Source organism: Trachymyrmex septentrionalis, unplaced genomic scaffold (genome assembly GCF_001594115.1).
Source record: "Trachymyrmex septentrionalis isolate Tsep2-gDNA-1 unplaced genomic scaffold, Tsep1.0 scaffold172, whole genome shotgun sequence".
NCBI classification, from domain to species: Eukaryota; Metazoa; Arthropoda; class Insecta; order Hymenoptera; family Formicidae; genus Trachymyrmex; species Trachymyrmex septentrionalis.
The window spans coordinates 847,893-870,707 of record NW_017304887.1 but is presented as its reverse complement, the minus strand read 5'-3'; the positions used below and the strand labels follow the sequence as shown (position 1 = coordinate 870,707).

General features: G+C 34.3%; 1 protein-coding gene across 4 annotated transcripts in view; it reads left to right on the top strand.

Annotated features, from left to right (window-relative positions):
- Nucleotides 1-22,815, top strand: part of LOC108746488 (RNA-binding protein Musashi homolog Rbp6) — a 448,396-nt gene that overhangs the window by 378,554 nt on the left and 47,027 nt on the right. For all 4 annotated transcript variants that reach the window (XM_018483298.1, XM_018483297.1, XM_018483300.1 and 1 more), the window contains 2 exons: nucleotides 21,717-21,799; nucleotides 22,568-22,652. In XM_018483298.1, coding sequence (XP_018338800.1) covers nucleotides 21,717-21,799; nucleotides 22,568-22,652 — 168 coding nt within the window. The remainder of the gene's footprint in view (nucleotides 1-21,716; nucleotides 21,800-22,567; nucleotides 22,653-22,815) is intronic.

Sequence of the window (22,815 nt, the reverse complement as noted above, 5' to 3'; positions counted from 1 at the left end):
ATATATATTGTATATAGATTGATTATATATAAGGACTCTAAGGATCTCTAAGGAGAGAGTAACTCCAAGATATCTTACATATATAATATGCCTACATGTGCTCTAGATTCAAAACCAAATTTCAATTTAGCTGAGCATTTCAGTCACGTGTATCTCAGTCTACTTCGAGACTGTTTCCTTGCAAGGAGAGCATGAATAATTCCTGTGGCTTGGGACAAGACAGAATTCAAAAGCAGCACAATTTCTATTATTATATAAAGCGCGACATAATTGCCAGTACATCTATATTTCGACTATGAACGGAAGTCGATGATCCATTTTTATCGTAAAACCCAGTGGACATTATAATTAATCTATTCACTTAGCAGAAAATAAATTTAAAATAGCAACTTAAAATGTAACCTCGATAATTTTCCAATCACGTTGTAGCATAAATTTAAATAAATGCGACGAATTTTATGAGATATAACTTTACATATGTAATTTTGAGTAAACAAAGTTTATCAGGTCACAAATATGTTTGCGGAAATAAAACGAGTAAGCGATTATAGTTATACAATGGTATATATCTAGTATGAACGGAGAACTAACTTTTACTAAAAGAATACTGTATGCTTCGCAAATATGTAGACATTTCTCGCGATTTATTCGACGAAACTCTTTCTATGATATAATCTTTTCCAAGTTTACAATGATGCAAAGCATCTTTTAATACACGTGGGGATTGACCATTTTCGATCTATCATAGTGAATGCGCGACAGAAGGAACGTGGTACCAACCACGATTCGTTTGAATTTAAATTACGAGGAGTTGAAATCTCGTATAGATTTTCTTCGCAGTAGGGGTTAGTTGCACGTTGTTGCGAGAATGCATTTCGGCAAAGCCGATCGACGATGAGCCCATTTGTCAGGATACGGCAAGAAATGGGTGGAATTTCAGTCTGTTCGTCACAGGCCGTACGATTAATTGAACGCGCCTCGCGATGTGCCAGCCTTCGCTTCGCGAGCTTCGCCGATCGATCCCGTCAAGTTAATAGATCGAAAAGAATTAAATAGCATAGAAGCTGGCACACATAATACCTACAACTAAAAACATCATATTTAATGTCGCAAAATGTAGCGGTGGCCGACGATAAATTACAGTGCATTATGCTCAAACAGTATTAATTGCTCGCTCAGATTATCTTGCCATTGGTCGCGTAATAAAAAGCGAGAAACAAAACACTTGCATTTATTTTTATTTCTCGTTGAGTGCGATCGAAAATATAACTTTTAAATTCATCATTAATGAAAAATATCATATGAATGCAATTTATAGCATTTATGAATAAGATTTAATTTTGTGATACTCGTGAATGATATCAATAATGTGTTGAAATTATTATACATTAATTATGTAATAAAGAGCGTTGTATAATAAAGATTAAATATATTCTCGTATATCTTTAAATTCTTTTATTTATTAATGATAAAAAGCGAAAATTAAATATAATATTTTATTCTATTGTCGCTCTTCTGACTATTAATTATTTCACAAAAAATTCATTGTTGCGTCATTTTGAAATTTTATATCACGTTTTGTTGGAAATAAAAAATTATTTTTGAAATTTACGATTCCGATAGGTAATTTAATTTTTTATCGTGAAAAAATTAATTACATCTCTATATATCGTAAATAGAGAAAAAATTATTTTAAAATTTAATATCTGTACAATTTTTTTACATTCCTTTTAATTTATTAACGTACAGTATTTAATGTATAATGATAATAAATGTTTATAAATTTTTCATATTTATAAAGATTTATATGAATAAATAGAACTTAATTTCCGAAGGTTTCTATGAAAACATTTTTCAATTATATTGTACATAGTTAATAATTTGTTGACAAGATTTTTATAATGTGCAAATATCACGCGAATTGCAATACAGTTATTTTTCTCCAAACTACTTATATTTGCTTCTATTTCTATTTATAGAACTATCGCACGAACTGTTTCATCAATAAAGTGTATATTTGTATTGTACAGAACCGGGTGACAAACCAAAAACAATAAAAAAAGCAGTAGCACTAAGTAGAGGTCGTGTCTTTACTGACACTTTCATTCATTTTCTCCGGTTTACGAGCGATAAAACCGCACAACACCCATAACACCGCGAAGCTACAAAAAAAACTTCACCTACGTCTAAATTTAAACTGCAAGGAATAGTCGCTTCTTTTTCTTTCTTTCTTCCTCTCGAGCATCTCCACGATTTTCCATTTACTAAAAGAGACTGTTGTAATTAAACATAAAAAGAAAACGGTAATAACATTTGTAAAACTCTATTTTCTGTAAACGATTTGCGAATGTTGCGACTGTAACGAAAAATACATCTCGTACAGTTGCACGAACATTATTATCTCGTTTCATGGTAGCCACTCGATAATTTCCCTTAGGTACGTCGGGAGCTCATCGTTGAGTATTATCGTGTTTAAAGGATCATATCACCCAAAGGGGTTGTTACCACCTTCGAGCTATCAAACCTCTCTCTCGGGCGTTGCGAGAGAGATATTAACGATCGTCTCTAACATCGTCTTAAACCGTCTTTTTAATCAACGATCGCTTTCACCTTTAATCCTGTCGCATTATATTCTGTTTATACGTATAATACGTGCTGAGTATTCCAGGTACTTCTATTTCTAAAATTAAAGAAATTTATCTTTCTGAGAGTGAGAGAGAGAGAGAGAGAGAGAAAGAGAAATATAAATTTTTGTTTTATAAAAATTATGATTATTGTAATTTTGACTTATATATTTATTATTTGATACTCCAGGCTGTTTTGATTGAAATACAGATTTCAATCAAATCGTCAATTTTTCTATAATGAAAATACTTATAATGAAGAATTATTTACAATAAAATTTGATAAGAGAAATAAATTATATATCCTTGTATTACATACATAACATTTAAATCAATGTAATTTAGCGACAGTAACTTTAGAACAATCATTTTCTAAGAATCATTTGATTGTCGATTCTTATCATTCTTTGTGTGTTTTTTCGTCGCAACAACTCTTAACCGAGAGTATAATGAGTAATAAGTTCAACTCGAAGGAGAGGGAGAAGAGACCATAGGGAGGATCGAATGTACGGCGGATGGCATTGATTCGACCGGCAATTAAGCTCGGATTACACTGGATAGGCCGTACTGTATGCCCGGAGCTAAATGGATACACATAGCTGAGATTACTGCGGCCACTATGGCCTAATGTAATGCCGTTCTACGGACCGTTACAACGATGCAGCCAGGAAGATGCTTACAAATGAGATCAAGGGAAGCAGCGAAGACAATGGTGAGGGTGTTCGGATAGACACAAAGGGATGAAACGCCGGTGGACAATCGCGGAATTATTCGGCCTATCGGTTCTTGCAATTCTAACCCCTCATCCCCTATTTCTCCCCTATTCCAAGTTATATAAGGGATATAATATTTTCAAAAACGAGAAATTCCGATAAGTACAGGAATTATACGAGCAGTTTATTTCTGGCACCAATCGTGTCTCACCCTCGCTTCTGCAACCTCTTTCCCTCCACCGCGTCCTGATCGCCGGCCATTTTAATCGTTTTCGAGGGGTGGAAAAACACCGGCTGTGGGGGAGAAACACCCTGATTTATAGATGCACCACGATCCACCCGCGGCCCGATTATAACGAAGGTAATTAATAATTTGCGGTGCTTAAACGGCGCTTGGGAATACACTTCATTCGATATTCCTATAGTAATTCGTTATTATCTACGCTCACCTCATCGAACGAGGGAGCAATTAACTATTGTAACGCCGCGGTCGATAATGATTATTATTGTCGGTGATCAAGCACAAGCGGATGCATCGCGTTGCGTGAGCGTTAATAAATAAAGCGAATTAACTTTTATAGCCCAATTCGCGAACGCTTCAGTTTAAAGGAGTACCATAAAACGGTTCCACCTGTGTGTTTTAATTGAAATTTCTGTTAAAGGAGTTCTGTCTACTAAATATCTCTGAATTAAACATTTACAGACATTCCTCACGACAAAAAAGTATTAAATAAATTTTCGGTATACGTACACTGTTAATTGGAAAAAAGGTTAATTGGAAAATTTGAAGATATTTGTCAATTTTTATATATATCTTGAAATTTATATATATCTTGAATTTTTAAACATTTCCCAAGAGAAATTGACTATAAAATTGAAATTAAAATAAGCGAATGCAGTAATAAAAATTAAAATATATATCTTGAATGTACATATCTTGTATAGTATATTGATTGTGAGAGAAAAATGTTGAAGCATTGCAAAGCAAATATTATGACATTTTCTTCGATATTTATTAGTTATGAAAAAAATTTTATTGTGATAACAAAATATACATTTCTAAAATATATCTCATTAATTGTAAAAAAAAATAAAATGATGGTTTTATTTGCTAGTAATAGTTTCATTATGCCGTAAATAAAGATTTATACTTCGGTGAAATAAATATATTCCTCACAAATAAATTTTTGAATAATATCTTTTTCTCAGTGTACAAGGCAGGATTATAATTTAGAAAGCTCAGATTAACGGAGTAAACAACATTAATTAATCGGGTTTATTAATGCATTCTGTGGGATTAAGATTGCCTTCTTCGTGATAATATAGGAAAATAGATGTTTTGCGATAATACAGAGAATGACAATAGGTCAGACAAGGACGAAAGGAAGAAACGGAAAGAAACGGACAGAAAGCAATAGCTCGCGGCATCCGTCAATTCTGGAAAGAGTCAGCAACGCCGAGCATAAACCGCTATCACGGATTATAACCATCCATGCCATAAACCTCAACCTCAGCTCCGTAACGAGAATAATGCATGCTGTTAGAGTATCTGCCTCTATTACGTTGGAAATCCCCCATGGACCCCGCTCACCCTGTCGTGCCCACGCGCGTTATATTTTTCCTTTCTCATGCTCATCTTTCCGGGCGTGTCTCACTTACAATTAGTCGACATATATAGAGATTATCCAATTAATTACAGATTCTATAAGCAGTTATAGTAGTTAGCCGGCGCTCATTACTTTTGTCCCTTTGAAATCCACAAATACGATGATATGTTTATGTATTTCTATATGAATCTTAATTAATTACAATTATTACTGTAAGCGTCTTGAAAATAATCCTACGTTAAAAATATATCTCCGCAGCAATATTCATGGACGATCATTGAAGTGTAAAATAACACAAGAATGAATTTTCTTATGAAAATTAGCAACGATATTCCTTAATCTTTGTTGGTTATTTCAGTTAGCTGTTCATTGTATAACATAAAGATTCCTTCGTAATAAAATTGGTAGGGACGTTACAAAGTAATTAATTCCTACCCAGTACTTTGGTTAACCATCCATTCTAGACCACAGGGATCTTTTTGCATTAAGATTGGTAAGGTCGTTACAGAGTAATTAATTTCTTCGCGTACTTTGTTTAGCTATTCATTTTGGATCATAATAATCCTAGCTACAAAATATTGTACATTATAAAGAAATATTAATCACGTTGCGACGTTGTGAAACATTATATTTAAAAAACAAAGTAGAGAGAAGCATATTTATATACATATTATATATCTTTCTTGCGGAATTGCGAGGAAGACTTAAGAGAGAGACATATAAATAAGAAGAATAAAACAACAACCGCATACCAATAATTGAACTAGGTGCTCTTCTTCTTGTTCTTCACTCTGATGCTGTATACCCTTCTTTCTCCTTACATTTCTTTCTCCGTCTTCTAATCGAGTTATATGGGGTTTCGACTCGCTATTCGCTTGGTGAAAACTGGAAAGTTTTTCAAGACACTGCTAAGCCGTAATGCCCTGACGATAAAGTCTTGTTCGAAAGAAACGAAGAAGAAACAAGATTCGACACAATGAAAGACAAAGAAAGAGGCAGAAGGAAATACTGCAACTTTACGATGCTACGAGAATTCGCGCATATTGTAGAAACTTCCGCAAATCGAACGAAAATTTGATCAGTAAATTTCAAGAGTAAAAGAATCGGTCTTTGTGAGGTAAGAGAAAAAAATATATTTTCAAATCGCTATGTTTTTTTGTACCTGATTCACTTTTTTTAACATACAAGGCAGATATATAAGTAATGCTATTTACTCATTAAATAAAATTAATCTTCTAAATTAATGTACTTCTGTGATCAAAAAAACGTCACAATATTAAAAGCTTTTATGAGGACTAAATTGAATAGCATATGTTATCTCAAAATTAAGAATTAAGTTTCCAAGTGGAAAAGAGCCAGTAAGAATCGATACAAGTTGATTAATAATTATTACAGACATTTCAGTTCTCGTTTTGAGCTTTCATCAGTGCATAACTGACAATTTACAAAATTAATAATATCTGTTGATTTTCAAGCTTAAATTCTGATTTATACCCATAACTCAAAGAAACGTTCGACAAAGAAGGTCGAAATATCTGAAGATAAAACCTCTCTCAGTATTTGATAGAATACTTGAACTGTTAGTCAAAGTTAAACTCTAAATTAATGTGTAAACTGATAAACGCAACTATTGATTTGGACTATCGTAGTCAATAAATTAAAAACTTACATTAAATTGTCATAGTAATGGAATATACAGTCATAGTATGATAAGCACAAAGAGTCTCTACTGCAAGTTATATAATTTTATTACATACTTAATCAACTTGAGTCGGTTTTTTATTGGCTCGCTTAATATAAATTTATTTCTTCCGAAGCTGTATCTGATTAAGTTATATTAAATTTTCAAATTCCCTCTGGAATCATTTACCTAAAATTTACCTTAATCTAAATTTTAATTGGCATAATAGTATCGAAATCTATATTTCTCGATTTTGAGAAACATTATCTTATTGTGTTTTCGTAATCCATATCACTATTAAAAATGAAAAGAGAAAAATAATTTGGTCAGTCTTTGTAAAGACTTATGGAGAACGGAAGTTATAATTTTCCATAATTTACCAGTGATTTTTCACATTTATGCTGCTCTATTGAGACATCTTTGAAGAAGCATCTAGCAGGTTTTTATTGCTGTACAGAATGATCGTTTGAATCTAAAATTTATTGAGTGTAAACCTGATCCTGTATCATGTTGCAGAGATTTCAAGAAGATAACGAAAAGACAAAATACAGCTCTATATACATCTTCAAAATCGCGTTGCGCCACTGTCTCCTTTCCGGACCATCGTCCCTTTCTTCCTCTATCGCCCTCTTCCACTTGCGTCGACTTATGACGGCATTACCGACGTCAGGAAATGGCTCGAACTTTCTAATGTAAAATGCAAGGCGCCATATTACCGGGTAAGACCACAGCTATTCACATCTCTTTCTTTCTTACACTTTCTTTTTTTCTTTCTTTCCCCCAATTTGCTTCAACCCGATACGATAAAACTTGAACTGTAAATCAAAGCCCGCAGGCTCTGATATATTTTTAGATATTTTATTATTTCATAATAAAACTTCGCGTAGTTTTGATACTGAGGAAAACCGAGAGGGTAAAACATAACAACGTACCGGAGGGGCTTTACGATCTTACAAATCTGACGGAGAGATACTCCGTCGATTTTTGTCCCTATTCAGTTCTTTTATAGGCACCGTCTTTCACATTGGAAAAGCGGAAAAGTTCGATAAAGCGTTCCTTGTTGGATTTTCATATGGTAGACTAGATCAAGTTCGTGTGTACGTCGAGACACTATCGCGACTTCAAAACATTTCACTTAAAAATAATTCTTTTGACTATAGAGAAATAGAATTACTTATACTTATAAGGAAAAATTATGAAAAACGTGGAACATTTAAACTAAATAAATTACTGATACGTCACGGTATAATGATAGAATTGTTATTTTAAAAAATATCGACCCTTTTTATATTAAGGAAATGTGAAATTACATACATATATGCTGACTTTAATCTTAGTTCCCCGATTTATTAAAATTATAAAATTTTAATCTTTCCGAAGTAAGCATTGTAAAAATTTAGAAAAAATATTGAATATGAGATAATTTATATTTTCCAATTATAAAGTATTACAGAACTATATTTTATTTTTTTCTCTTCACATTTGGATATTTATATTAGATTATTTAATGAGTCTTTTTCAAAATGCGAGGTAATTAATCAATTATTCTAATTTTCAATGATACAAAGTGTTAAATAATTTGCATGATAATAATCAAAATTTGCTACTAATAAGCAACGTGATACTATCAACTGATTGTTATAGAATGCATAATACCATATGCGCACATTATATATAAAATATTATTATATATATACACACACACATATATATATATATATATAATATTATACGTATACATCTGTACATATTCGTTGACGACGCGCCTACAAATTCGCATGCGGATCACTGTGAGCGGTGGTAATTGCAGCGTAAACATTTTCCTAGGCGCTGATTGCGAGACTCATTATTTCGACGAGGCTACGAATTGAGAATCGCGCTCGACATTCGACGACTCGAAGATGCCGTCGACGACCCATTCCACTAGCGTTGATTAAGGCGAGGGGATGCCCTCATTATTGCTCATAATCAAGACGCTACAATAAAGAGAGGCTTACCGAGCGGGAGGATGTTCTCGCTCCACCACGACAGCATTCGCATCCCTATTTCTCATCCGCCAGACTCGATCCTTTTATGGCAACTGTACTTGCTTCCACACAGAGCTTGCCGCTAAGAGATGAATACGAAAATAAGCGAGACGTTCTATGATTAAGAATTCGGCGGTTTCATTCGTAAAACTTGCTTCTTCATTTCCGTTCGACTGTATTGAACTCAAAAATGCAACGTATTCGCGAAAGCATCAGAATTCCGCATCAAAATTTTACGTTTATTTCATATTCACAAAATATCTGTATTCAGTTCGCATACGTGTTGATTCATTTATCCTGTACTGCTCTAATGAAATTTACATTCTGTTTCTAGCATTTAGCTAGGTACCGCCGTATCAAATTTTTAGAAAGAATGATAGAATTATCGAAAGCTAGCAAATATCTGTTATGTATTTCCGTTAAACATGTCGGAGCATGTCAAAATAACTCCGACACGTTGCAAAATTTACATTTGCATCTTTTGTGGTCACCTAAAATCGAGATCCCAAAAAAGTTTGAGGCTTTATATTTCTAAAAATATTATATTTTTATACCAAATAAATCTTTTATACAATACACATTTCTTTACAAAAATGATCTCCTTTTTTCTCCAGAATAAATATCTTTTTTGTAACGCGGACTATTGCATTATTTTTTCTAAAAGTGTCATATCTTTAGAGTACAGTCGTAAATTTTTATCAAAAAATATAAAAAATTAAAAAGTTTAAAAGTTAATTTTTTTTTAGTAAAAAGTGCATTTCTCAAGAACTTTTAAATTGTAATTTTTTAAATATAATATAATAATTAATATAAAATTAAAATCTTTAAAAAAAGCCACTCCATTTCCATGTTCTACAATGTTTAATACGTTGAATGTTATGTTGATATTACGTAACTTGCCTAAGGCGGCAACATGAATCTGCTATCATGTGATACATATTGTATCAAAATTTAGAAATATTGACATTTATTCGAATTATGTGTTTTTATTAATCTTGACATCACCAGTCACCGGTGCCTTCTACGGCGCTACCAACAAACTGAATGCCAGTCAACAGTAATCCCCATAGCATTGAACGTGTTAAAGCACATTCAATAATGTTTGCGATTTTAGAGAACAAAAGCTATAAATACGACAATCAATTAAAAGTGTTGGGGCTATTTTGCTCCCTGTGTAACTAACATTAAATTCTCAGGAGGTTTGACCACGAAGGATTAACAATATTATTCAATTCTCTGGCAATAAAAATGGAGAAAAAAAATTTACATTATAACAGATTAATACTCTAAAGTAGTGAAAATGCTCTTTAAGTATTTCAAAATTTATTGAAATATTTTTACCAAGTTTTTAATATGTAAAACGGGAAACAATTTAGCTATTATATTTGTTTGTCAATGATCTTAAAAATATTTAACAAATGAATATTTAGCTTTTGTTTTATTCTTTCAGCGTCAATCTGCAATCCAAAATGTTTATAAGCAGTGTAAATATTTCACCTTCTTTGTCAGAAAATCAATGGAATAATATCGTTGATGAAAAAATAAAAATAAATTTTTGCTTTATTATATGTGAAATTCTATATTTTCATTATAAAAATTTATTTATGACATTATATAGAATTTTACATATAAAACAAAATACTCCGCTATATATATTATATTTCAAGATTGTATTACAAAAGTTTTTATGATGAGTAGTGAACATGTCTTTAGCATCCTCGAAATATTGTCGAAGACAGTAAGAGAAATGCTATTACGTAACACACTGTATGAAGGTGCGTTTCGCGTCGCTGGCATTTCTTAGCGAGGGAAGGTGATAATAAATCGTTTAAAATTTTCGCGGGAAGGAACCCGTAGTGTGGCTTACATACGAAATGGTGCTCCACTTTCCTTTCTAGGCACCTGACAAATACGATATGTAGGTGGAGCTTTTCAGGTACGACTCAGATACCTGAGAGAAAGTACGGAAAAGATGCAGAAAAGCGGAACGGTAAAAGGATGAAGAGACTCTTTCTTTTCGCTCTTTGCTCCCAAATGAAAGCCGAGAACAGCAAGTTCTGTCGAATGATGGTGTCCCTAATAGAGAGGGATTCCATTCAATTATGTCTTATAGAGCCATCTTGACCGCAATTCGCCGCGATTTTCAATGGCCAATAAGATTGTCCAAGAAAGTGGTAGAGGAAAAACAAAGATAAAAGATAGAAATGAGTTAGATGAAATGATCGAAATTTGGGCCATTTAATCGACTCCGGGTGTTAAATTTCAAATGGGGAAATTGTAGAGGGCAGATTATGGAGATACAAATTATGCGGTTACAACGATATTATCAACGAACCAGGAGATTATATACTATCTAAATTATTATCGCTACCATACGAACCAGCTTATTAATACTTATTTATTAGTCACAGCATTATCAGATCAGTTTTTACATAGCAGATCAGTTATTATAGTTTTTCTATTATAATCCCTGTCGTTGTAAAATTATGACTATTCAATTATCATAATCTCGACTTTGATGTTTATGTAGGCGTGGAATTACTTGTATTCACAAAATTCAAGCGTAAAGTTTTTACTAGCGATAGTGCTTTTAATTCTGAAAATAATACACAGAAAGAATTTTTAACTTTACAAAAATCTGCGAATTCCTTCAATCGTTTGGTTTGATCATTAATGAAGAAATATCAGAATTTTATGGTCAAAAGAACGTATCCATAAGTCACAATCCAGGTTGGAAACACAGTTTTGTCTAATATTCTTGCATCTTACTTCACTCCTTTAATTTCTTTACCTTCCTCTCTCGCACGCGCGCGCGCACACACATTCTCAATCCCTCATCCTCTCTTCCTCTGCTTCTTGACGACTTAAGCACCTCAATTTGGTACGTTCGCTTAATCCCCTTCCCGAAGGACTCGAAGGGGGGTAACAAAGTAAGGGAAGATGGCGGGAAGATAGAACGAGCCCGACGTCTGACGCCAGCACAGCTGCGTGCTAAGCAAAATGCGAGATGTGGTAAAGTGCAGTTTGCAGTTCCGTTCGTCCCCGATGAAGCCTGTCAGCCGACGGCGGCAAAAAGCGGTTGACTCGCATCTAAGAAACTTACATCTAATTAACAGTGATTAATTAACGTGTCACGCGTTTCCGCCATCGCTTTGTTCAGCAAGATACCACTGTGACATCCTTTCCGAATGTCAGATATTATTGTATTTTACGTCTCTCACGTAATCAGTTCACCGTCAGTGACGTCGTAGAATTTCTTTGTATCCTAACGTGATTAGATTCAAGAAGATAAAAAACAAAAATCATATAACAGTAAATTTACTGAAATCTTTATAATAAAATTAGAAACGTATTTCTCTTTTTATTCTTATTCACATTCGATTAGACTCTAAGATAATTTAAATCAGTTATCTTATTTTTTAAATATATTATTTACGATGCATAATTCTGAACATTGAATTATATGTATATTAAATTAATTGCGACAAAGTGGAAATAATTTTTCATGCTATGCAACAAAATACATGTACATAGTCGAAATTACTACATCAGCATGTAGTAAATGCAAACGAAGCATCTCTCCCACGTCTTTTTACTCCAACAATCTACGGTTATATAGGTACTCATTCGCGACATCTCTGAAAATTTATAGCGGCATAACTCCACGAGGTACGACCGCACAAACGCGAGACAAAAACGGATTTCGAGTGTTTTGTTTGGCGTGCAGGTTGTAATCTACGCCCAGTTGTCTGTCATCATTCACACTCACGTACATTTATGTATTGACTCTTACAGATTCTTAACAACATCATTGTTGCATTTAACGGCGATATAAATTATAAATGCACTTCAATGAATTCTATATTTGTGTATGAAGAATTAGCTTTGTCGATATGAACAAAGAATTCATAAGCTTCGTAATATCTTCAAAAACATATATTGTACTTTGATGAGTTTGAAATTAAGATATATTTATTATACTGTGCAAAAATTTAAAACTTTCTCTCTCTTTTTTTCTCTTACATCTTATATTTCTCTTACATTTAATAATGAAGAAATTTAAAAGATTGTAGTGAATTTATTGTGCTTTAAATATATAAATTAACATTGAAATATTATTCTTTAATTAATTTCAAATGGTATACTCCAAATATAAATATATATAAAGAAAACAAAAAATATTTAATTATGAAAATAATTAGTAAAACGATTTCATATTTTTATGAAAATCGGATTTGTCTTTATAAATTTGCCATGAAATTTTCAACTCAGAAAAAGTATTACAGTATTACATATTAGTGTATTTTATATACATAAGAACATCTCATTATACATAAGAACATATAAAATCATCTACATATAGAACATCTCAAAATATGTACTTCTAATACATGCTCGTATTCCCCTAACGTAGGATGTCACATGAAATGTGTGATAATACCTGTCTGTGAATAATTCAGGGATTAGTAACGACGAATACCCAGGTGGTTCAAACGTGGCAGGACTGTAGCGCTGATCGATGCCAAGGAGTAATGGATCGGTGTAGCTGTATATGAGTTTTAGGGCAACTATTAGAAAGTGATGGCTTGCCAAGAGAGTTCGGACGCCTCAGAACCGCAGCTTCGTGGTTGGCACGGTAAATCAACAAGTTGATATCCGTTACTCAGCCCAACTGAGACCACACCAGAGAGTGAGAAGGGCAGAATGATGTAAAGACAGAGGCAATGGGAAGAGAAACATAGAGAGAGAGAGAGAGAGAGAGAGAGAGAGAGAGAGAGAGAGAGAGAGAGAGAGAATAGAAAGGAGAAAGGGAAAAGGTAGAGAGATTAAAATGTAGATAATGATCATCAAATGACAAAATCTTCAAAGTGCATAATCCAGTACATAAACCCGCTCAATATTCCCAACACGTTAACTCTCAAGACGCTTTCGGTGGCATAAGACGCGATTTTCCACAGTTGAGAGTGCATCTTCGAAATATATAAATATATAACTTAGAACCGCATAACGTCGAAAAAGCGTTATCCTTTGGGAGCAAACTTACTCTGGCAAATTTCAGTAGCAGGTTGGAATTGTTAATAAACTTGGAGACATTGATACCTCGTGGGGTTTCTATGAGATACGGTGAGATATTTTAAATTATATAGACTATGTCTACACCGCGATAAGAGAGAGAGAGAGAGAGAGAGAGAGAGAGAGAGAGAGAGAGACATCTAAAAATCTATATTTAAAACATTTTATATTTATTTTTTAAATTGTTTATATTGAGGTTATCGAAATGTCAAAATATTTATAATTTCGAAATACGTAATAAGATTGATAAGAAAAAAAAAACAGTTTTTAGGTAATAAATATGATTAACTTTCAGAAAGCAAGGATTTATTTTTAAAATCTTATAGCTTTTTCTTAACTAATATCTGTTATACTTCGAATCATTATTTCATTATATTTCTTGCTTTAAAATATGACACTGTTTTAGCACCACCAGGCTTTCCCGTAAAGATTAATAATTTAATAACAATAATAACAACTTTTGATCATACATTACTTAATGTGAGACGATAGATTTTTTTCATTAATATATTCTAAAACATGGGAAACATTTAAGGCGTTAAAAGTTTTTAACTTTATGGTTATGAGATAGATAAAATAACAATTGTCGAGAGATTTCTTCAAAATCTATATATTTATTATTTCCAAGCTTGCGCTTTTAAAAAAAATAAAAAAACGAATGTTACCCTTAGCAATTTGCATCGCAACAAGTCAGCCACAGCCATTTGCAATGTGACTTTTAGAACAGCGAAGTTATGTCAGCCTTATATGTCCCTCATCCAATAGTCATTACGTATTAAAACACCGCGTGAGAAACGGAAAGATGGCATATTTAGAGCTTGTCATAGGAACTTTAGAAACCGTTATCGATATCGCGGTCGATGAGAGAGTCTATAGACCGCGTTCGTACGCAATAACATATTAATCGGTTATGGGCGACTACATCCGTGGAGACCATAACGAAAGCTCAGTAACTCGAGTGTACGATCAGCAGTAACGTGCCGCGGACCTTTATTGGCCACTAACTTCTTGTCCGGAACAGGTCTGGGCTGACCAGCAATAATCGTTACTACTGACCGCCTCTCTCCTTCAGGAAACGACTTAAAAGTCTGTCATACTCGACGACGGTCAAAGGCATCCGGTCGTCGTTCGTTACTCCCGTTTTATCGTTTTATCAACTCTGTATTGAACTAAATTAACTAAATTAGAAATTGAGAGCATTATAATGAGATTATTATACAGTTGCAAGCGGAATAAACAGGTCAGAATAAACGAGTTATTTATGCACTGTTTGTAGTGCGCATGAAATTCTATGAAAAGTATGATATTTGATATTTGATTTATGTCTACTATGTTACTTAATGATGATATTTTTTACTCTACATTTATTACGTAATGCAATTTTCTTTAGAATTATCTCATAATATTATTTGCAATAATCACGAAGTCTTATATTCTCTAAACAAATTATTATTGTATATGACGTAAATGTATTTGATATTACATAAATATATATAATATAACTGTCTTAAGTGTATATAATCTGTGTAAAAGATTCTCTTTTTTATTTATAAAAACGACACAATTCAAAATTTTTATAATTTCACTCTTATAGAAAATATTATACTTAATCTATTTAAAACGATGCAAATGCTATTTGTTTAGAACGAACTGTTAAGTTAAATTAGAAGAGTAGTTTTACTTTTGATAGAGTAATTTTTATTTAACTCGTTTAAGGTAATAATACGAAAGCTACATTTTTTAAGTCATTTTTGAAGTAAGGGAATGATGCGACTTGTTTCTCTGCATAAATCTGCATCTGGGGATGGACTGATAGAGAAAACAAGTTTGAAATCGATTATTACACTAAGAAACCGGAAAGGTACTGATATCCCGTGTTAAAGGAAAAGTCAATCGGCCGATAAAGCGAACTGTGGCAATCGCAACGTGCAATCGCGACTTGTGGCGGACGAATCGTACGAGAAATCGCGCTTCGAGAAACGGGACCGGTTTATCTGGCAGTGTCGATCGCTGTTTCGGAAACTTAGATTATAGTCGTTTCGATAGAAGGCGATTAGGTTCACGGCACGTTGGGGTGCAAATTGGTTCTCAGGTGGTTTGCTTGATTTATTGCCATTTCAATCGACAGCCGCGGATAGCCGCGTAATATACGCCTAATTACACAGTAAGACGCTAGTTGATCGTCGGGCGTCTTTGTTGCTGCGAGGTTAACATCGGTATCGATATCAAGGAGATAAAGTACACGGTATACAATATTGCTGATGTTACGGACATGCTGGAACGATTGATTACGCACGTAAATCCTATGCCTGAGGAACTTTCATGACAGAATTATTAAATGATACGAAGGAACACCTATAATCGTCTTTATTACTTTGAAACTTAGGCTATTATCACCTCAAAGAGAGGCGTGATTAAGGTCATAGCAAAACGAGAAGCTTGAAATTAATTTCAACACCTGTACTCCGCCATCTTGACACCCTAACTGGTGATTGTGTCGTACACATTGAAATGCCCTAATCGATAATCGGGTATAATAATACATGTTTAATAACGATAGCCTTCGATGGAATTGGAAGCCCGCGCGTGAGTTAATTAGTGGTTCAGAATAGAACATAAGTAAATGAGAGATTTGATATGTATTTAATTGCAGATTAATTACATTAAATATAATTATTATCAATATTATATAAAAAATTATAACTGTCAGTCTAGCGATATCATGTTATTTTTACTCAATTATGGATGAAATAAATTGTTCTCTACAAGATGGGACAACGTGGTAATTATGTCGTCGACATTACGTTAAATAAAAGAAAATTAATAACGAAGTTTTATTATTTAATCTCAACATGAAATGACTTTCTTTCTCTACAATGATAGAACTACGTTAAAAGAGCACCTCCGTTATCGATGTCGCTCGTAAAATAAGTCATCAAAGTTTGACGACATTAAAAATAGAATAGTCGTAATATTAATAATTATTGAATATATTTGCGAAGAATACTATTATATGATCGATAAGAACTGTACGACTCTGACGTTACATACTAGATTCTAATGTGAAGGATAACTACTTCTACTATTAAATTTACATACTATTTTTATCAAGAATGCTCGCCTTATTAAATTTCTCTCAACTGGACGATGTTACAATAATATAACGAAAGCAGTAATATTAATCATTTAGCTTATGATTAGGAAAAATAAAATCGCCAAAAGAATTAATCGCAATTCCGACACTATAGCAGTGTGTTAAATCTCTACATGAAGCGACCCATGCCAGTAAAATAACTATTATCGTTATCGGCACTCTTCATAAAACGAGCCATCAAAGTCCAACGACATTAAAAATAAAATAGTCGCTACGTTGCCCGCGAGCTCTTTTGGTATCGATCACCGAGATTCCGCGTCGTAAATACATCGCGGGAAACAAACAAAAGTTCGCGGAAGTTTTATGTGCAGACGAGGGCGAAGGTGGAAAGGGTATGGCCAAGGGAAGATGGAAAGAGCGCGGAGGTCTAACTCCTCGTATCCATTTACAAGTTTTAAATCGTTCCGCCGGCGTGCCTTTTGAAAGAAACCTTTTACCTTTATTCTCAATGCACGATAAAATTCTGAAACACGTTCGCCAGCCGCCGCGCGGCTTTTAAACGTTAACACGCGCTCGTTCGGCACAATGGCGGGGTCGCATTATACTCGAGAATCAGAGGGAGAACAAGCAGTATAGGAAGAAACAAGGAGTCGAAGGGGGCGGCGGCGAAGGGGTAAAGAAGAGTGTTATGCCGGCAAGTAGAAGGAAGACGGCAGTGAGAGCAGAGAACTGTTGTTCTCTCCTTCTCGCGCCTTCAATTTCTTTCTGCAAGACGGAATAGAATTACATGAGAAAAATCTTGTTTCCGTATGATATTTCCTATTGATGCTCCCGTTTCATCCCGTTTCATTGTACATATCTATTGTGTAATACGATAAATAAATATCTTTGTGCTGATGTAAGCTCTTTAAATGATAATCTCAATTCGTTAATCCTAGCTCACCAAACTCTTTTTTTGCTCATGCCGATGCCACTCAGGGTCTGTGAAACCTTGTTGGACATTTTAATGGATAATTTCGGTAGAAATGTTATTAATTCGTCAATAATTGTTTTCTATAACAATTTTGAACAATATAGAATAGAAACGTACCATCCAAAGTTGAATTTTATTAATTACATACAGTAACTGTTTAAAAGAAACATGTTCCTATAATTTATGAAATGGTACACGTCTCCTAGACCCTTGACTGATGAATTAAGATTAAATATCTTTTTTCTATAATTAACTTTGTTTTACGAAGTTTAAATAATAGTATATATATATGTGTTATCTACATCAGCTATCAATATAAAAAATGCTGTAATTATTATTAATTACAATAAATTAAATAATAATTTGATATCATTCTATCTATAATACTATCTATAATGAGAAATTCACCAACTTTTTATTTGGATCCAACATAATAAATTTAAGTGACCATTCTCTTCGTAATCGGACCGTAAATGATTTTTCTCACTATAACTTCACGACTTTTATAAAACCATAAAATATTCCGATTTGCATTCTCGTAAGAAGGATATGCCATAATTTCGCGACGAAGAAACGGCGACGGTAATTCCACACCGTTAAAGGACTTATAGGTCATTTAAAGAGCTCTTGGAGGGCAAAAGGATGGACCACGAGTACAGAATGAAAGATATATCTCGAGATGCTTTTTTTATTAAAATGGGCACATCTGGCGATGAAAGGTCGGTCAGCTGAGCACGCATTTTTTCCTCGCCTCATTCAACTCTGCGAGGCCGGCCGATCGACGAAAACGGTTACGTCCCTTTGTACGTTGGCTGCGGCACTAAAATGGAGCTTTGCAGGGTGACTATGGTCGCCCAACCACGATAGATAAATTTCCTTATGAAAATTCGGTCGAGAGAGGAACGTCTCACCACTCACAATTTATTGGGTCTTCCGCGGATCGCTGACTATGCTAGCACATTCATTCTATGTTCCGGTCATTCCTCGTCGTTCTCGACGCTATAAAGGGAGCTTGAAGATAGTCTTGAAGATAGTTTTCTACCTCCGAGACGATTAAAAAGACACGGTACAAGACTTTATCTTATTAAAGATATTTTGGAGTTTGTTTATTGAGGAACATATAATATCAAAAGCAATATTATTTTCTTCATAATAAATGTCATTTTTCTTAAGGATGTTTGGCTATACAATATTAGCTAAAAATATAACTAAACAATTAGCCAAAATATTAGCTAATATCATTCAAACAATGTTGATATTAACTCATAGATATGCCCTGAAATTGCAAAAAAAAAAACAAAAAATATGTGACTGCCTTTTCCTACAGTTTTAAGTAAATAACTTTTAAGCGAATAAGTGAATCCAAATAAACTTTTGCACGAATATTTATTATTGTTTGGTCAGTATATATTTAAAATTTTGTTTAAATCTTAATGTTAATTTCCTCATTAAATTTGTAAATAAGTATTACGAAACTTAATTTTACATAAGAATAAAGACTGACAAAAAAATTAAATAACGTTTAAACCAATAAGAGAATTGTGTTCAAATTTTACATACATATTCAGACGTAATATTGGACGGATTTTATACAGATTTTTAGACGTAATAATGAACAATCTATGAAATTTTTATATTTTTTGCAAAGTTTTAAGATGCGCGCATCTCTAAAGGGAGATTATTTAATACGCAACTCGGTTGAAAATACGAACGCTATCGAGGAATGTCAACGGTAGTCGTCGCTGCGCTACGCTCACGGGAAGAGAATCGTCAAAGTAATGAGAGGAGGGGGGGGGCAAGGTAGGGTAGTTAAATGTTACCGGTGTCAGGACATGGCCTTTGTGTTAGGGGAGTGCTTGGGCTCCGTGGAGTTAGCTAGACTGGCAGAGTACTATAAATTACATAAATGAAGTAAGCCCCTTCCGCGCTCAAACGGACGTCTTGCCAAGTTTATAACTTAATCACTCGTGCTATACCCGTAGCAAGAGGAGGAGCTTAGGTGGATGAGAGGATACGAGACGGAACGAAACGGTTGAGATGAGAGTGGGTATGCCGTAGACGGATAGCGTAGAAGATGTAAGAGAGAAAGAATCCGGCAGAGAACAAGCCGAACGATTAATGATGTCAGCGTTGAATAATTGAATGTGTCACGCACATATTGTCTCAACGTTGGCAAGTTTTCTTCCCAAAGTAACGACTCCGGCCTGATCGTTTTATTTCGCAATTAAGCGTACGATATCTATCGTAAACATTATTTCCTCGATCGATTGCACGTTCTAATTAAATTCTTACCTTAAATAAATTTGAATATTCTAATTTTCTGGATAATCTTTGTCATTTTGTTGGAAATAATGTATAAAATATGTTTGCTAATTTAATATCCTCAAAAATTATTGCACTTGAAACGAGATAAATGTATATTCAGACGATAAGTATACATTTTGAAAAAAGAGAAAGCGAAGATCTTGAATGCAAAAAGTACGAATGCAACGCGAACAAACTTATTATTTTTCAGCTCTTCCGTTTTTCTGCTAAGCTTACTATTTCCTACAGCGAATTCGATCAATTGCATTAAAACGTGCATTAAAACTAAATATGCAGTATGTATCTTAAGAGCTGTTAAAATTAGCAAAGTTAAATGTAAACGCATATAAATATTTTAAACAAATATTCATTAACAATCACGTTTAACAGAATATGTGTTATATTATTTCATTGTTAAAATTGATTACATTGTACCACTGCATTTAGATACTTTATTATAAAGCAGCCTTTAACATGTAATTCAGTGCCATGTACGAATGATGGAATTCACCATTGCTTCTTATAATATTAGACTCACTATTTTTTAAACATATGAGAGAGAGAGAGAGAGAGAGAGAGAGAGAGAGAGAGTCATGATATATCACTAAACGTCTAAATCTCTTATTCATCGATGTCAATTTCGACAATATTAGAAGAGATAAGTTACATAAAAATGAACAATCTTTGCAGTCTTTGACCGTAACTATACGCTAACTTCCTCAGAGCCGACTAGAATCGCGAATGGCCAGTTTACATTCCTACCGGTTGACCACCGGATGCATTTAATTACGGTCACCTAACGCAGCTTCGGCAACTGCTTCGCTACGGAAGCACTAAATCGTGGTTATCTTAAGCTGCAACATCGCGCGCTGGATTCGTATAACTCGCGCTTGCCGGATATCTCGAGGCTGAATTACTAGCTAGGAGAGAAGCGCCGGCGCGGGCGCGTGGAAAGGGCGAGATTAAAATCGCCCGGAGAGCAATGCAAAGTTTTTAATAACCCTTGATGCTTGATTAAGTTACGGCTCTCTTCACTGGCTCGCTGTCTCTCCTTCCCCGCTGTTCGTCTTTGGCTGAAATAAATTTCGCGGAGATTTCGCTTACAGACCGCGTTTTCGTGCGGTACGAGGGAAGAAGCGAGACTCGTTTACTCCGTCAGCTAAATTAATGGAAATCCGGGATGGTTTCTTATCCCCGCGAATATGCAGCAAAATCGGAGAGCTTTCGCATCTCTACTACTACCGGTTACTCTAATTCAAAATTACGTAGACTCCTTTTTTTTTCTTTTTTGATTATTATTAATGTGGATTAATTTGATTAAACGTCAAATATCATTATACTTACAGTAAACAACATAATCCCCGACTTTATTGTTTTATCATCTAATTCGATAGCGTACGATCTATTTTTTTATATGAACAACAAATATAATTAAAAATCCTTGCAATTTGTTTTATTAAAACTGTAATATTGGAAAATGTGAGAAATTATAAAATTAAATTCGAAAGTAAAATAATATCAAATATGTATCATATGTATATTGCTACAGCTATTGTTTGCCATTTCATTTTATCATATTAAATATAAAAATTTAACAAGAGTCTATGTATTTTCTTTCAGGCTTTGGATTTGTCACGTTTCAAAGCGAGGATGTCGTCGACAAAGTCTGCGAGATCCATTTCCACGAAATTAACAACAAAATGGTGAGTAGCCAGTCTGAAGTCTACTTGTAGAACAAATCCCCTCTTCTAAAGGATATTCTCCCTTTACTTTATATAACCTCAGAGAGGTCGCATCAAAAGGTATTTGCCTTCTGTTCGCTGTCTGTAATGTTGAACAAAATTAATTTTCCGTATAATCGAAAAGGTCTATCTTTGTTAGTTATATTTGACACGCATGTGGAATGTACATGCAGGAGAAATCGTAAACGAAAAAGGAAAGAACTGTACACAGTTCCTCTAGTAAGAGAAGTCTTTGTTTACTTTCCGCTACAACGAAAAGCTCTTCCACGACGGTCAAGTATTTTCTTGATGCCACCTCGTATCGATAATCCCGAAGAAAGCTCGCTGCGCTGATCCAGTTGATATTCTCCATAGTTAGTTATTTCTTTACGAAATTTGGAGCAAAAATCAATTTTAGTCGATTAGTACTTTTATCTACTTAATGATTAACAGAAATAGTATAAGCAACAAATGATAATAATAGTGTTTTTCATTTCTCTTTAAACTTCTTGTCGAGAAAGGATTCACACGTTATCTCCCATACAGCATAGAAGCTTGTATTGTTGCTGCATTGTAATAATGTTGCCGCAATATTGCTGAAGTGATTAGTGCTGTATGGGCTGCTACAACGATGCACAATCAAGACTTCGACAGTTCTAATAGATGATTGATAGAGTGAAATGTCCGACCGGACATGTACTTTCTTACTCGTACCCTCTTTCTTTTATCTGCTCTATCTAAAATTTCAAGGTCGAATGCAAGAAGGCACAGCCAAAGGAAGTGATGCTTCCAGCGAATCTGGCGAAGACGCGAGCGGCCAGCAGAGGCGCATACGGTGAGTTGGTGATGGTCGCGACACCCACCCCCACCACCTATCGCTACGCGCCGTACCCCTTGCCGACGGCGGCCGCTGCCGCTGCACATGCAGCCGCGGCGGCCACCGCCGGCGCCGGGCCTCCTCACCATCACTTGCTGGCTCCGATAGTCGCTACCGCAGC